Source organism: Equus quagga, chromosome 21 (genome assembly GCF_021613505.1).
Source record: "Equus quagga isolate Etosha38 chromosome 21, UCLA_HA_Equagga_1.0, whole genome shotgun sequence".
NCBI lineage: Eukaryota > Metazoa > Chordata > Mammalia > Perissodactyla > Equidae > Equus > Equus quagga.
In genome coordinates this window covers 3,915,578-3,933,569 of record NC_060287.1, presented here as the reverse complement: position 1 = coordinate 3,933,569, position 17,992 = coordinate 3,915,578, and the positions used below count along the sequence as shown (strand labels likewise).

Here is a 17,992-nt window from a genome sequence, read left to right as displayed (position 1 = left end):
GGCACTCTAATTAAAAGAGGAGCATGATGAGAAGGATTTATGGAATCTACCCCTTGCAGATTGGAGTTGTATGAAGGAGTATTCATAAGCAATGATGAGATTTGCCTTGAGAATATGTTTTGCAATCTTCTGCAGTGAACAAGTGATGGTGGTTACCAGACTTTAATGTTCTACCATATAAGACATGGCCTCAATATTTTTGGCCTGAAGAACATTTAAAACAAATATAAAATGTAATTCTTATCTTGAATATGGGAGAAAAAATCTTTGTGAATACCTTTGAACACTTAGCCTTAAGGAAAAAAAAAATACTGACATTCCCTCCAAGATGAACTGGTTTTAAAATATACATCTAAGTTACTGAATGAGTTAACCAGACATAGCTGCTTTATGACAGTTTTAAAAAATGATGGGAAAGTTAGTTATCTTTTAAAAGTGATGTATTTTGTTTTGGAAATTTTGATCTATAGAACTTGTTTAAAGCAGAAATTATAACACATCCAGTTGTCCAATATGCTCACTCCAAATTTTTGACAATAAAGTCAAGGCATTTCATATAATACAAACAATTTCTCTTCTCTATGGCAAGTGGACATACATTCAACTTACTAATAATGATGTCAAATCATTAAAATACCATTAATAACAGTGGTACGAATTCAGAATAAATTCCTTGAGTTCTCCTACTGAAATTATTATCTGATTCATCAAAAACCACTTTTGCAAATGCTGACTCTAAAAATAATAGTAAAATTCGTGTTCTACATAAACATCAATAGCTGGGGTACAGACTGAGACCCTGCAGCTTTGCTCATAGCCAGAGAGTAGGAGGCCTAAATAGGTCAGGAGAAGTCACATGATGTCCTACATCATTCCTAAGAGAGACCTTCAAATGATGGGAACATAAGGCACTTTCAGTCTGGGAACAAGGCAGAAGCTGTGTCTGAGTCCTTCTTGGTTTCCAGTGTGGCCTATAGGCCTTGGACTGGATTAAAAGGAAACCGGCCCACTTTATGCAGGTGTCTGATAGAGAGGGCTACCACAGGATGCTGGACAGGATTTCCCTTTATAAAAATGGGAGTATCTTCTTTTCAGCTTTGTTTAAATGGGATCAAAATCACAAAAGTGAAGAAAGCTAATAGATCAGAATAGTTCAGGTTGCACTGCTCTGGATGATTAGAACTACTGTGGAGACAAGGCAACTTCCCCAGGGACTTTAGAGGATTTTCTTTCTAAAAACCCAGTCCAAAGATGGCCAGAAACTATAGATAGACAGGCAGGTGACCTAATATTATAAATCTGAACAATGGATGTGGAGGTATCTCCTGAGAGCTGATATTTTATGAAAAGATTTGGATGTAAAAATGTCCAGATGACTCTTTCCTTTGTCCCGTGGCTAATCTGACTCAGGACTTGTAAACTTATTGACTTGGGGGCAGCAGTCTAACTCACACTGACATCTGCCGTTTTTTCCCACCTTAGCTCTTGACAGGATAAAAGATCTAAAGTCCGGAACCTAAGCAGATTGCTGTTCTACAATCCAAGTCTCATAAAAATACGCAATGTAAAAACTGGAGGAAAACCATTTACTCTGAGGCTTTACCAAGAAATGTTTAGGAAAATAACTTTGGTTGAGAAGCATACTTGAGCAATTTTCCTAAGCTGATTTTTCTTTTAACTTTTTTACTATAAAAAATTTCTGACACATACAATGTAAAAATAATAGTATAATGAGGCAATTCCCAACCACCACCCACCCAAAACAATTACTGTTCTGATTATTTACGAACAAGGGCTTAGATAGCTAGGAGGAAAGTCATCCTACAAATTCCTCTGTTTATTGGTTGCCCTCAACTTTTGCTAGCCCTTGCTCCAATGCATTATATAATATACACGTGCATTATTTTGAAAAAAAGAACAACATATATTTTAAAATAGTAAAGGTATGGGAGCTTAAGAAGAGAGGCAAGAGAGAGAGAGACAGAGAGGTAGGTAGAATGTTCCCATATTCCTCTTCACTTTTGGTTATATCTCTGGTGTCAGCGAATCCACTATAACCTTGTTCCTCAAAATATGGTCCTTGGGACAGCAGCAGACTCGTGAGCACATTCCATTTTGAGAAACGCTGCTCTAGATCATGACGTAATGGATTGACATGACAGACGAGAGAAAAACGGAAACTCTCGAAAATCAGACAGAACATGAAACAAGAATACACATGGAATCAGCAAATTATCCAATATAAAGAAAATTTCTATCCATTCTATAACTGTGTAACACATCAACTTTTTTTTTTTTTTTTGAGGAAGAATAGTCCTGAGCTAACTGCTGCCAATCCTCCTCTTTTTGCTGAGGAAGACTGGGCCTGAGCTAATGTCCGTGCCCATCTTCCTCTACTTTATATGTAGGATGCCTACCACAGCACGACGTGCCAAGCGGTGCCATGTCCATGCCCGGGATCCAAACCAGCAAACCCTGAAACCCCAAAGCGGAATGTACCCAGTTAACTGCATGTGCCACCCGGCCGGCCCCCACATCAGCTGTTTTATAAAGCTAGAAAGTGAAAATAGAGATAAATTTTAAGCACTCTTTCCTATTTGGGGATGAAAGGGTCAGCATAAAATATGGGGAAAGATATTACGATTGGCTATTCTCAATGCTTCTTCCTGTTCATCTCATGCCTTCTAGTAACCCTGTAAGCTGTCACACAAGCTAATATTGAAAGCAACAAATTATACTTTTGTTTATTTTATTTGAATGATGCTCATTAAAGTTTTATGTTATATACAATTGCTATCAGATTTTATGTGTTCAATTAATATTATATTAAACGACACTGTTGTAAAGGAAACAGCTAAAGGAAGCAGATGTTTGGATTTGTAAAATGCAGCTGTTATTAAAATTAAACAGCACAATATTTTGGAATAATTTCTTATTTATTGTATAACATGATTATAAAAGTGGTTTGTCAAGAGATCTAAATTTTCTTACACTGCCACTGCTTAGAGCTATGAAAAAGAAAACATTGGACATAGATTTATAGGAAAGAATATAAAATGTAAAAATGGGGCAAGATTTTATATAAATCTATGAGACATTAAAAAGTAAAAGAGCCTCGTATTTTTTATAGCAAAGAAGTATTAATGCATCTGTATTATCCTGACATATTTTTGCTGAAAGGCAATCACTCCATCTTTAGCTCTAATATTTTTTCAACTGAGGGTGAAACTAATTTTCAAATGAAGAAATCTCAGAAATGACTTTAGTTAAAACTGATAGACTAAATTTAGTCTATCATATTGATTTCTAATCCATTAAAATTGCCCTCTTCTTATCAGCAACGTGAGACTTGAGAAATTTCAAATTAAATGAAAATATGATTAAACCTCTTTTCTACAAAGAGCAAATAATCCCTAAGTGCACCATTTAGCAATGAATCTGAATCATGCATGGATAGTTTAAACATTGATGGGTGAACCCACACATTGAGGAAAGCATTCTCCTTCATGCTGAAATGGGCTTTTCAGCTGAGTGAAGAACATTGATCTCAATGTCAATGCCCCTGCAAATATATAAATTTAAATATTCAAAATATTCAGGTGACTGTCCTTCTTTTCTTTACCAAAGATGACAACTTTCTCATCTTAGGTATTCTTTAGCGATTGTGTGCACCTCACATTGTCCGTGTTAGAGTCCTAGCTCAAATACATGCTACTCTCTTTTAGGCATAAGCAGAAGGTTGTGAATTTGCTCTTCCCAACAGTGCTTTTGGCTCAGAAAATTATGATTCTCTCTTAGTACAACTTCAATCTAAAGAAGGGAGGTTATGATTGTAAAATGCCCTGGTTTTTCAAATGGAGTATAAAAAAGTATCTTGCACTAAAGGAATAGAAGCACTGTGCCCTGTTCTTTTATTTTACTTCTGTATTTAACTTTGAGAATTTATTTTTAAAGTAGTTTTTTTTATTTGCCCAAATTCAAGTGAATTAAATGTTAAACCAACAAATAATTGATTTTTAAAAATTGATACAGAGGGAGAAGGTGCTTTCACTGTGTCCTGAGTAAATGAAATCTGTTGCATTTTGAAAGAGAATGTAATAGAATTTTAAAATTTACATTTCACTTTTAGATGTAAAATATTTAAAAGAAGAGGATGCAAATCGCAAGACATTCACTGTCAGCAGCACCCTGGATTTCCGAGTGGACCGCAGTGACGATGGCGTGGCGGTCATCTGCAGAGTAGACCACGAAGCTCTCAACGCCACCCCTCAGGTGGCCATGCAGGTGCTAGAAATACACTGTAAGTAAACCTTACTCCCTCCCCTTTATCTCGGTGGCAAATCTTTTCATCTACATTTAAAAGCGTTTTAAAATTACCTGATTTACAGCAAAATCTAGAGCACAGTGAAGTAAAACTACCCTCATTAGTCTTAATCACATTCAAAGGAAAGGATTCCTTGCCCTAGTATCAACATAGATAAGGAAGACATATAATGGAGATATTATAAAGTTAAAACTCCTAATCATCTTCCAAATGGTGGCTTGATGTACGTGTTTGGGTGGGAACAGGGGAGGAAGAGTGGTAATTCTGGCAGAATCAGTGAGAGCTGGGAATCAGAAGGGTTTTGGCGAACTTCACTGTATGAAAGTAAGTTTGTTATTTGCAAATGTGTCTGCCCATCTGTACTTTTAAAATTAGAGATTTTCTTTTTTTGTGAGGAAGATTGGCCTGAACTAACATCTGTTGCCAGTCTTCCTCAAGATTGTGACTGAGCTAACATCTGTGCCAATCTTTCTCTATTTTGTATGTGGGTCACTGCTGCAGCATGGCTTGATGAGTGGTGCTGTGCACCCGCAATCCAAACCCATGAACCTGGGCTTCCAAAGTGAAGTGTGTCAAACTTAACCACTATGCCACAGAGCTGACCCCAAAATTAGACTATTTTTACCTTCTCCATGAGGTATACTAACTCTGTGTGAATGTAGGGACTTATCCATTAGGTTCTCTTCGTCAACATCATCATTACACTGACTAGAGCAATATTAATTGCATGATTCCAGTATGGCAGGGGCAGAGCTGCACGCTCTGCTGGCATTATCCCATCTCATGTTATGTCATGTTGGGCATCAGCATAACAACCTGATGAGTAGTTACGCCTTCAGTCGCAGTTTACAGATGAAGACACTGAAGATTATAGAGGTTGAGTCACTTGGCCAAGTTCACACAACTAGCAAATGGTGGACTTGTAATTATGGCATTTTTAGTAGTTAGCAGGGGTCTTGCGATATAGTAGGGAGTCTATAAATTCCATCAAAAGGAAACTGCATGAATTGAAGTATGCAACAAAAAGTAGAAAAGAGTAGAACAGAAGAGGTTATATTTCTGGATGGGATTACTGGATTTTTCACATATAGAAGGTTGTTTGTTTCTCTTTGTTATCTATGATGAAGTTACAGCTTGAGTTTAGAGCTTGTGTGAGATGTAAAATTACATGAAATCCTAAAATTTTCAATCTAGGTACTGGTCTTCTACTATGCCTCATTGCATTTTGTTTTCATTTATTTATTCAACAAGAACCTATTGAGTGCTTACTATGTAACAGGCATTATTTGGGGCACTGAGGTTACATAGTGGCCAGAACAGAACAACAGTAAAACAAATTGAGATTGTCTCCAAGTGTCAAAATTAGCACCCTCACGAAGAGTAACAAGCTCCGGTCTCTCATAGCATCCGCTCTAGGTAGGAATGACAGAAGAGCAAAACCAGTAAATACAACACACAGCATATTATGTATTAAGTGCTAAGGAAAAAATAAAGCGGGGGAGGTGATAAAGGGTGCAACTAGAGAGGTGGGAATGGGGGGGTCAAGGAAAGTGAGTGTGTGTATTACGTACATATAATATATATGTGTAGGCTATGTATGTGTAACATTTTGTATAATATATGTATAGTGTGTATATCGTATATTATGCATATTATATATGCATATTAATACATGTGTATATATTTATTATTATATATGTATATACGCATATACATATACTGTATGTAAATATGTGTAGATGTATATAATAAAAATATATATTATAATAAATATAATAATATACATATATATGTGTGTGTGTGTGTGTATATATATATATATATATATATATTTGCAGAGAGAAGAGCAAGTATAAAGGCCCTGAGGTAAAAGCATGTCTATAGCTTTTATGTTTCTAAGAACAGAAAAATACCAGTGAGACCAGAGTGGAGTGGACTATGGGAAAAGCAGAGAGGGGATTACAAGAAAAGATCGCAGTACCAGGGGGATTAGACTTTTAAAAACATGTTTAATAGAGGAAATGTCAATCTGATTATGATTTTTAATTATTGTTCATTGTGATTCAATTATTCTTATTTTACTAGTTAGTGCAATTATTATAATTTTTTAATATTTTCGATTATGCCCCATTAGTTTCATTAATTTTTCTCCTGGTCTCATTGCAGCAGATTTAGAAACAAGCGTATTTTATAGCCTAAGCTGCGATTATCTCCAAATTTCAAACTTTATTTGCAGCAAGACCTTGGGACAATTACTGAAACTCTTCAGGCTTTGAATGTAAGCTAGAGAATACGTTTCTATGAGGAGCAAACTGGACAACTTAAGTCAAATTCAGGGTATTCGATAAACTTTGAGTAAATGTCAATGCCTTCTGTCTTAGTGCGTTCAGGCTGCCGTAACAGAATACCATAGACTGGACGCCTTATAAACAACAGAAATTCAGTTCTTACGGTTCTGGAGGCTGGAAATCCAAGGTCAAGGTGCAGGCACATTTAGTGCCTGATGAGCGCTGCCTCCTGGTTCACAGATGGCTGTCTTCTCTCTGTGTCCACACTTGGAAGGCGGGAAGAAGGAGCTCACGGGGTCTCCCTTGTAGGGGTGCTAATTCCAGTCATGACCTTCCAGAGGCCCGACTTCCTAACAGCACACTGGGGATTAGGTTTCAACATATGCATTTGGGGGCACACAAACGTTCAGTCTGTAGGATCTTCCCTTTTCTATTTCTTTTTATTTCATTGATATATCTTTCAAAATATGGAAAGTCATATAATTCAATATGTTTGGAGGATCCAGATCATCAACATCTTAATTTAAACTTTTTTCATTTGCGTATAAAGCCAAGTAAGATCGTTTAAAAATATTTGATTACTAATTTAACTGTAATTTTCAACATATACTAAAAGAAAATAATAAAAGTTAAGTCACCATGAATGTTGAAGATTACCAGCCAAAGATCACTGGCAAACTACTGGTAGTCTAGCCAAATCAGGTTTAGTTAGTGTGCTATGGCAAAGGAGAGGGCAGACCAGCTGAACCTCTGAGTGTAGGTGAGAAAGAGTTCGGAGAGGCTTGTTACAGGGTTTGGGCTTGTCCCGAATGTTCTGAAGAGGGTTCGGGATTGGATGCTGTCAGGACTGGGGGCAATCTTGAAGGGGCATGTTGGTAGGTTTTACCTAGAAAGCAAAAGTATTAAAGCACAATTGGATTTGCTGTTATAGATACGGTGGTTAATGGTACTGATTCTTTTGGTGGTTATGTGTCCTGGTCTCTGTCTTGTTTCAGACCTGCTCATGGGTTAGACTAGCCTTTGTCTTATTCCACCCCACAGTCATGGAGTGGCTTTATGTGATCATTGTTTAGATCCTAGAGAATCACGTTTCTTGAGAATATTTCAGCTTGGCTGTCAGATACCCATTGTCAGCCGCCAAAGTCATTTTCAGTTTTTTGGGAGTCCAAAAGGGACCTATTTTATATATACTTCTTGGGCATTTTTAGCTGATCACCATATTTGAATATGCATTATTAAGCAAACTTCATGAAGGAAGGCAATTGAAGTGCCTAATTTTTCAGAAAGTTTTACATGAAAAATGTTATACTTGCTGGCCAATTAAAAATAACAACTCAGCCTATCATGGTTTAATATGTGAGTGGCTGGAAGGCAGAGACCAGATCTACTTAAATTATTTTTCTTGACATCTAGGATACTATCATCCAAGTATGTGAAATTAATTAAAACTAACCGATGCTAATGCTGAACGTTCCTTTAGGGATGCAGAGCATTCCCCAGAGATGAAGTGAGGAGGGGAGCGTACAGAGGGGGCGTTTAGCAACAGTCTGCATGAAAATTAGAGCAAATTGGGTGTGGGATCCATAAACAAGTAAGAATAATGACAAAGCATCTCAGTGGCTGTTTTCAGAGACAGTAAGATCACGATTCCACATAGGTGCGCATGTGCGGTATGCATGATGTGGAAATTTTCATGGATGCAAGTAGGGGAAAATAGAAGAATTGGAAAATGAAGAATGGGGTTAGTTTAGAATTTATGGAACATTAATTTAGGATTTCCACATTGTTTTACAATGTTCCTATCATGAATAACCAGAGGGACCGACATCCAAAGAGAGGAACATTAGCATTCTGGACCCCCAGAGCAGAAAAGATAAGATTATTTTCTGTTGTGAGTGACAAGAGTAAATATATACCCCTGCGAGCATGGAAGTTGTGACCACGCCTGAACTCAAATCCTGCGTTATTGTGGAAAAGGCGAGTTTGATGAGAAAGCAGAAAGAAGTGTTGAATACATGGTGCCAAGGAGCATAATGCAAAAACCAACAGTGGGAGGACGTATCTCTAGGGCTAAGAGTTTTAGCTCTGTAACCCTGAGATATACAGTTTAGAAGGACCCAGCCTATCAAATACATCACAGCAATATGCATTTCTTTATAAAATATTAAAGATAAATGTTATTGCCACTGTGATGGGAGAGAGTCTCTTTAAACTTGAAGTTTAATAAATTTAAAGTAGGCTTTTCACTGCTAACCACAAATGCCTGCGAATTTCACTATTAGATAACAGCCTACTTTGCGCCTAAACAGGGGCAAAAGGTTTTATGAATGAAAATTCTAATTCATCTTCCTATTTGTACATAGATCTCTTTGAAACAATAACTTTATTTGTCTGATGTAATTTTTAGAAAAGCAGATTTCATGAATCAGATTTTATTTAATTCTCAGTAGGAATAGTATACGTGCACTAACAGAAAGAACTATGCAAAACACAAAAAATAAGAAAATAATTGAACATAACTAGAATTATTTTCTCTAGTGACCTTGACAAAATGACTTAGAAAATCAACTTTTATTGAAAATGAGAAACACCAAAGACAGATTAGTGAAATATTTCAGAATGAGTGTTTTGAGAAAGCATTTTAGTACTATGCCATTGAACTGCCACTATGGATAAATAAGAAACCAAACGTTAAGTCTGCATGTGTGTGTGTGTTGTAAAGTATATTTTGTAGGCAATTCATCGAATCATGAAATTTTATGCTATCATTAATATTTCTTTAGTATTTCCTTTTTAGTAATGGTGCCGTACTTTGCCTGTAAAAATAACTACACATACACGTCATAAGCATTTTAAAACAATGTATAGTTAAAATAACTCATATACGAGAACTTGCTTGGGAACCATAACAAATTCAGTGTGAGGAAGGAAAGAAGGAAAGAGCGAGAGAGGGAATGGAAGGGAGGATAGAGAGAGGGAGGGGGAAGAAAGGAGGAAAGAAAAGGAGGGAGGAGTATGGAAGCCGAATTGTTAACACTATGTGTTTAAATAAGATCAGTTAGTTAATGATGACTAAAAATAAGAAATACATTATATACCTTTATGATAACGGAAAACCCCCCAGATTCAACTGTTACTATAATTATGTCTTTATAAGGGGTTGAACAATCACCTTACAAACCTGGTCTTTACCTTCTTGAGGCTTTTATTTCCATTCTAGTTAACAGGCAAGTGAATAACACAATTGATCCATTTTTTCCTTAACACTTTACTTTAAAAAATGTATTTTTAATGAGATTTCTTCCTTGTTTTGCTCTCTCTGAAACAGAATTCCTCTGTGTCTAGAGGAACTGAGTTCCTGACTGTGCATATTTGCTACTTTTCCAGCTCTCTACTGTACATTATGAGTCCTCTCTTCAGTTCTGCTGATTCCAATAAAATGCAATAAAAATAAAATTCTGATTATAGTAGAAGAGATTCCGTACAGATGGGTTTGGGGGCTTCTAACTATTTTGTTTATATCTTCATTTCCGCAGTAGATACGCATGAAACAGAACAGAAGTATTTTCAAATGGAGGCAGAATTCTTCATTGAGTGTAGATGGGGTTGATTGTCTTTTTTCACTTACAAAAAGTCTTTAAGTTCCCACCCACTCTGTCCTCCCTCCACAAACCTGGACACCTCTCGAGCCCCAGCAGCGTCTTCTAAATTGTCCTGCATTAGTTGTATCAACTATACTTCCTCTACTTTTTTATTTATTATACAAAGCACTTGATTAAACATTTCAGTCTATGTAGATTTATTAGACAAAAAGGTGAATGTTACAGGTAACATTTTAAAATAAAGTATCTCACTTCTCTGGTATCTCATTGTGAAATGCTGATTATGTAATTATCTTGTCTCCCACAAATTATCTATGTTCCGGAGTCAGAGAATATAGAAGGAACCAGGAAAAGTGAAATAAAAACTATCTTTAGGTTAAATTTTCAGACATTAAAATAAACTGTTCTACTAACAAAATGCCAAGTTTATGCCCGAGGATTCTTTAGAAGGTTTTTTTTTTTTTTTTTTTTGCTGTGGAAGATTTACCCGGAGCTAACATCCACTGCCAATCTTCCTCTTTTTTTCTGTATGTGCCACCACAGGGTGGCCACTGACAGATGAACGGTGCAGGTCCACGCCCAGGAACCAAACCTGAGCTGCCAAAGTGGAGCACACTGAACTTAACCACTAGGCCACTGGTGCTGGCTCAGAAGGATTTTTAATAGAACCTAAAACATTTCACAAAGCTCATGAAATATATACATGCTAGAATCATGAAATGATCTATGCCACTTAGCAAAAGATACATTTAACTATATTAATAAAGGCAGCCTAATGTGCAACCTCTATTTAAGGTCCCAATAGCTTTTTAAACTTTTCCAAGCAAGACACATTCATTTATTGTATTACCCACAGTAATGTATTGCTGACACTTTTGGTCATGAAATAAATTTCTTTCTTTTTTTTTTTTTTTTTAAAGATTTTATTTTTTTTTTCTCCCCAAAGCCCCCCAGTACATAGTTGTGTATTCTTCGTTGTGGGTTCTTCTAGTTGTGGCATGTGGGACGCTGCCTCAGCGTGGTCTGATGAGCAGTGCCATGTCCGCGCCCAGGATTCGAACTAATGAAACACTGGGCCGCCTGCAGCGGAGCGCGCGAACTTAACCACTCGGCCACGGGGCCAGCCCCATAAATTTATTTCTTTTATATGTATCAGGAATATTTTATTCAGAAAAAAGAGCAGCTGGATCACCAAATATTTTAAGTCATCAAAATGAAGGGATTTGAAATATTACTATAAGATTTCTGTTGTTGATAGAAGTTGACATTTTTTGTGTTATTAAAGCTCAATGCAGAGGAGTATATATGTTTGTGAGTAGAGATTCCTAATTAAAAAAATAATAAATTGATACATTAAAATTATATATATAATGTACTCATAACTGGCCTTTCCTAATCAAGCTTATCATAAATTATGTATTTATAAAATGTTTTGGAAGTTTTAACATTTTTTAAGTATGCAAATTAATTTCATAAAAAGATAGTCAAAAATAGCCCCAAATTGATGGAAGATATGTATAGTACAGATGCCCATATAACTTTTGCAGTTAATTTTGAGCCATTTTAGTGGAGAATAATAACTGGATAAGAAAATGAGACAGAAATGATTTTTACAAGTGAAACCTAATATTTAGAAAATAAACACATTATTAATATCTAATAGTCTTGATTTTCAAATTAATAACTATTTCTATTTTATAAATCTATTTTAAAAAAGCAGTTGAGCTGAGTTCTTCTTTTTGAAGTAACTATGTATTTAATCTCCCAGAATTTTCCAATCGTTTTAGTTCCGTTTTCTGAATGAATTATAATACATACACACACACATTTCTAACAGAAAAATGTATAGTTATAAAACCACTGTAATCAATTGATAAATTAAACTTTATTAGATTAGCTCTTAATATATTAGGAATCATTTTCATTGCTATTTACTGTCTGGATCCATTAGACTGTTTTTTTTTTTTTTTTTTTTTTTTTTGGTTAAGAGTTTTTTTTTTTTTTTTTTTTTTTTTTTTAGTGAATAGGCTTTATTTTTTAGAGCAGTTCTAGGTTTACAGAAAAAATGAGCAGAAAGTACAGAGTCCCCATACACACCTCCATCCCACCCCCCTCACAGTTCCCCTATTATTTATATCTTGCATGATCGTGGTCCATTCGTTACAGCTGATGAACTAGTATTGATAGATTATTGTTAACATAATTTACATTAGAGTTTGCTCTTTATGTTGTGTAGTTCTTTGGGTTGTGACTAATGTATAATGTCATGTAGCCAATTAAATATCATGCAAAACAATTTCACTGCCCTGAAATCCCCTGTGCTTCACACTTCTTGGTTGCTCCTTTCCTGCCTCAGCTCCCTGGCAACCACTGATCTTTTAACTGACTGTGTAGTTTTGCCTTTTCCAAGGTGTCTTACAGTTGGTGTTATACAGGCTATAGCCGGTTCAGACTGTCCTCTTTCACTTACCAATATGCACATAAGGTTCTAATGTGTCCTTTTGTGGCTTGATAGCACATCTCTTTTTATTGCTGAGTAATATTACATTGTCTGGATGTACCAGAGTTTCTTTCTTTATCCATTCACCTATTAAAGGATATCTTAGTTACTTCCAATTTCTGGCAATTAGGAATACAGCTACTATAAATAGTCACACACAAGTTTTTGTGTGATCGTAAGTTTTCAACTCCTTTGAGTAACTTGCATTTCAATTTTAATTAGAATAAATTTTAGCAAACAAAGGTAAATTAAGTGACTATGAAAAGAAGAGGCAACATATCTTAATATGTTCCTACAACTAAAACATAAAATTTCAGAAAATCTAAAAGTTTATCTTCTACTGTATATAGTATTGCTGGATTGTATGGCAAGACCATGTTTAGCTTTGTAAGAAGCTGCAAACTATTTTCCAAAGTGGCTGAACCATTTTGCATTTTTACCAGCAATGAGTGAGTGTTCCTGTTGCTCTGTGTCCTCACCAGCATTTGGTCTTGTCTGTGTTTTGGATTTTGGTCACCCTAAATAGTGTGCAGATGTATCTCATTGTTGTCTTAATTTGCAATTCCGTAATAACGTATAATGCTGAGCATCTTTTCATTTGCTTGCTTTCCGTTTGTATATCTTCTTTGGTGAGGTGTCTGTTTCGATCTTCACCAGTGTTTTAACTGGGTTGTTCTTATTGTTGAGTTTGAAGAGCTTTTTGTACGTTTTGGATACCTGCCCTTTATTAGATATGGCCTTTGCAAATATTTCTCCCGTTGTCTTTTTATTCTTTTAACAATGTCTTTCTCGAGAGCAAGCATATATAGTTTTAATGAAGTCCCACTTTTTAGTGGACTTATCAATTTTATCTTCCTCCTTCATGGATTATGCTTTTGGTGTTGTAACTAAAAAGTTATCACCAAACCCAAGATCATCTAGATTTCTCCTATGAAGATGTACAGTTTTGAACTATACGTTTAGGTCTCTGGTCCGTTTTGAGTTGATTTTTGTGGAAAGAGTAAGTCTATTTCTAGATTCCTGTTTTGCATGTGGATGCTCAGTTGTTCCAGCACCATTCCTTGAAAAGACTCTTCTTTCTCCACTGAATTGCCTTTGCTCCTTCCTTAAAGATCAAAGGAGCAAAGAAAAAACTTGGCAGTATTTGTGGGGTTTTCTTTCTGGACTCTGTATTCTGTTCCATTGATCTGTGTATTTTTTCATCATACCATGCTTTCATGATGACTGTAGCTTTATACTAAGTCTTGAAGTCAGGTAGTGTCAGTCCTCACACTTTATTCTTTTTATTTAATATTGAAATTTTGTTTATATTTGTAAATTTGTAATGATAAATTTGATTACATTTGTAATTAAGACAAATGTAATCAATCACTATATTAAACTATACTGTATTAATCCCTGATGCGTCAGGAAAGAGTGTAATTACCAGTCACCATCTAGGTCCAATAGACATTTTATTTTTAGCTTTTTAGGTTTCAAGTTGTTCTCTGAATCGTGTATAGATGTAATATTAAAGGGGTAGTGAAAAACAACTTTATTAGACTGTCTAATAAGAAGTTAAATATAGCAAAGGTGAATTTCTATTGTACATTTTCCTGGATTTGAAGATATATCTATCTGAAATGAGTAACAACTGTCATGCATGATCCTGGAATGTATTCCTATTGTAAATACTGAGTCCAGATTTCAAATGAATCTCTAACGTGTGCTAGCTTGTCACTGCTTCTGGTTCTTCTTGCACTTGCATTGTCATAACGTAATACTTTAAAAAACTTTGATGGTTCATAATTTGTCACAGACAGTAAAAATATCTTTGCTCCACAGTTGCAAAATATTTTCATTCTTAGATTTATAAGCACCAGTTAAATTGAAAAATAAAATGAATTTTTAAATTTCTTTATCATCAAATGCCTTCAGCATTTTTTTCTTATGAACTTACACATTATTTTGGATAAAAACCATAAAAGATGAAACAATATTGTCATATTTCCTTTTTAGCAAAATCATGTTACAAAATATTGTGGGATGAACTTCTTCCTTTTGTTTCCTTAGAAACAGATTATCCACTTACTAATTTCTGAGTTTGATAAAATTCATCTGGAATATCATATGTGAAGACTTCTATTTCACCATCTTCGTTAGACTCTTGAGTTCTACTATTTTCTCCTTGCATTTATCCTCTGATCTCTCTAAAAATTTTGTGATATCTTCCTCTGTCAATTTCTTTCTCTTGCCGTTATGAGCAGAAAATGAGATTCTGAGTCCTCAACTGAGATCATTAAAGCTAAACAACCAACAAACAGGCAAACAGAACTACAGTGATGGTGTTTTTATTTCCAGACTTCTTTTCTATCACACGAAAGAAAACGCAAAACCCAAGCAATTGTATAAGTAAACAGTGATCAGGCGACAGTGATGATTTATATCACTCTTGTGTAATCCTTCCACACAGGCACTGTCTAATAGAACTTTCTGTGTTGATAGAAATGTTTTATATCTGTCCTAAAATAGTAGCCAATAGCTAGCTACATGTGGCTCCTCAGTGCTTGAAATGTGGATCTTGTGACTAAGGAACTGCAGTTTAAATTTTATTTAATTTTAATTGATTTATGTTTAAATGTAAATAGCCGTGTGTGACTAGTTGTTACCGTATGGGACATCACTACTCTAGATGATTTCATCATCCTTCCCTTTTCTTATTACATCATTCCTTTCACCATAGTTGGGATAACTGATGAGTTAGGGATAAGTTAATAGTGATGTAATTCATAGAATGATGAAGTAGCAAGACTTTCATTATATAGGAAATATAACACCACTGTAATTTCATAATCTATCTTAGATTTATGAAATAGTCTAATGTTTTCATATCGTAATTTCAAGGTAAGATAATTTTAAATCTATTTTTAAAAGTGAAATTTACCTTTGTTTTTTGGAGCGCCTCTAAGAAAGAATACAAATCATTAAATATGTTCTTTAAGAGTAGTTAGAACTATTTCAAAAAGAAACTCAAAAACTAAAATTGAGGCCATCGGACTTTAATAATAATAATAATGATAATACAGAACTTTCCAGTTCTTTCTAGGAGGGAAAATTTTATTTAGACTTTTAAGAACAAGGCCAGTGATTTTAGTGATTATTACAGAACTGCAGAAAGTTTTTTTTGTTTTGTTTTGCGGAAGATTAGCCATGAGCTAATTGCTGCCAATCCCCCTGTTTTTGCTGAGGAAGACTGGCCCTGAGCTAACATCCGTGCCCATCTTCCTCTACTTTATATGTGGGACGCCTACCACAGCATGGCATGCCAAGCGATGCCATGTCTGCAGCTGGGATCCGAACCAGCGAACCTGGGGCTGCCAAAGAGGAACATGTGCATCTAACCGCTGTGCCACCTGGCCGCCCCTGCAGAAAGTTTTATTTTGCCCTCCAAAATGCCTTTGTAATTTTATTTATGATGCTAAGATTTTATAATTTGTGATTTAGTTTTGACTCAAGACTAGTATGCTCACCCTGGAGCCCATAAGTAGGTGGTGGTGGCCCCACTGAGTTTTTGAGGTGGTATGTAAGCCGGGCCTGTGGAGGGATGGGCTGTGATTTTACAAGACCAGAATATTTGGTGTCCAAATACAGGTTAATAATCTCTGGGGTGAAATAGAAACTTTTTAACAAAATATATTTTGACTACAATGTGACCCTAAAAATCAATATTGCATTTTTTAAAGTTCGAGTTCTGAAGTCAGACAAGGCTGGGTTGGAATCCAAGCTATGTGACCCCACGCTAGTTGCTCTAAGCCCCAATTTCCTCATCTGGAAAACGTGCGCGCTTCATATTTTTTTGTAAGGATTAACTCAGGTAATGCTTTATAAGTGCTTGGCTTTCTGTTATTATTATTGCTGTTGTTATTATTAGTAGGAAGGTAACATATTTTACCTTATGAATGCAAGGAAGTATAGCAAATCCTTTCTATGAGGTCTGTACATTGTGAAGGAGAGAGGAAAAGCCTGAGACTACGAACAGGAAGTCTGTGAAAGAGGTAAAAAGACTATATAGATTGCTACTTTGTAATTTTGCAGAGGACATGTGCTAGTCACCAATGCTGATAAAAATCAAACTTAAATTTAGTGATATCAGGAAAATAAAAACAATTTTTAAAATATTTTTCTTTTGATTAATAAAAGCTATAAATAAAATGTCTTCATCCTAAAGGAGAAATTTCAGGAGACAATCTACTGTAACTATGCAATTATTTTTTATTTGACTTTTATCAATTTAAATGTTTCAAAATATACCACTAAATTTAAGGATTATTATTATAATTATTTTTGTTATTACTGTGATGATGGTGATGATGATGATGATTTTGACCTTTCTCATATTTACCAAAATGCTATTTAAGGAGACATTTTAGAGATTAAATAATGTATAAAATACAAACAAATGGTTTAGCTGACTAAACGGCTAATGAACAGAAAATGAGATATCAACTTCAATACTAAGTCTAAAACTACAGTTTTATGTTGTCGTCATATTTGACTTAACCTATGCATTGTCTATTAATGTTGTATGTTTGTTAAATAAGCATTGAGTGCTTAGGCCGTCCCATGGCAGATTCATAAAACATGAAGCTTTATATTAATGTGTCATTTCATTGTTTATTCTTTCTTTTTTGTCCCCAAGATGAATCCATTTCATGGAGCCTTTGATAAATTGTCTTTAAAATAGCATCAAAACATAAACAGCTTGAAAATTTTTAGAAATACAAGTTATGATTTTCCATTTTGTCCTTTAAGTGATGATATGGAGGGTTTTTTAATTAAATGAGCTTTCAGAAGCGTCAAATGGCCTATCTAGTGATGAAATTTGACAAGAGGCCTTCCTAAGCAATCCATCTCCTGTGTTGAAGCTATTAACTAGTTGAATTTCTTTCCGCCCTTCAAGCACAACTAACTCAATTAACAATATCAAAACTATGCATTTGATATCACCATATCAGATAATTAATACAAGAGAGTTTAATTTGATAAATTCCCAAATTTTATTTATTTTATTATTTCAATTATAATAAATTCCAAAATTATAAATTCCTTCATTCCCTAAATATTTCACAGTTATTCTAATAACTGGAATAAAATATACCAGAAACAATTATTTTAAACTAAAATGTATGTGAGGATAATAAATGAGATATAGAGAAAATGCACTTACAATGATGAGCCCACGGTTGTAGACATTTATGAATTAGAACATAAATAAAAATATTGATGCATTTGTCATCTA

General features: G+C 35.0%; 1 protein-coding gene across 1 annotated transcript in view; it reads left to right on the top strand.

Moving 5' to 3' along the window:
* The window catches only part of CADM2 (cell adhesion molecule 2), a 228,445-nt gene that overhangs the window by 87,702 nt on the left and 122,751 nt on the right, over window positions 1-17,992 (top strand). The window contains exon 5 of the mRNA XM_046648286.1: window positions 4,130-4,300. Coding sequence (XP_046504242.1) covers window positions 4,130-4,300 — 171 coding nt within the window. The remainder of the gene's footprint in view (window positions 1-4,129; window positions 4,301-17,992) is intronic.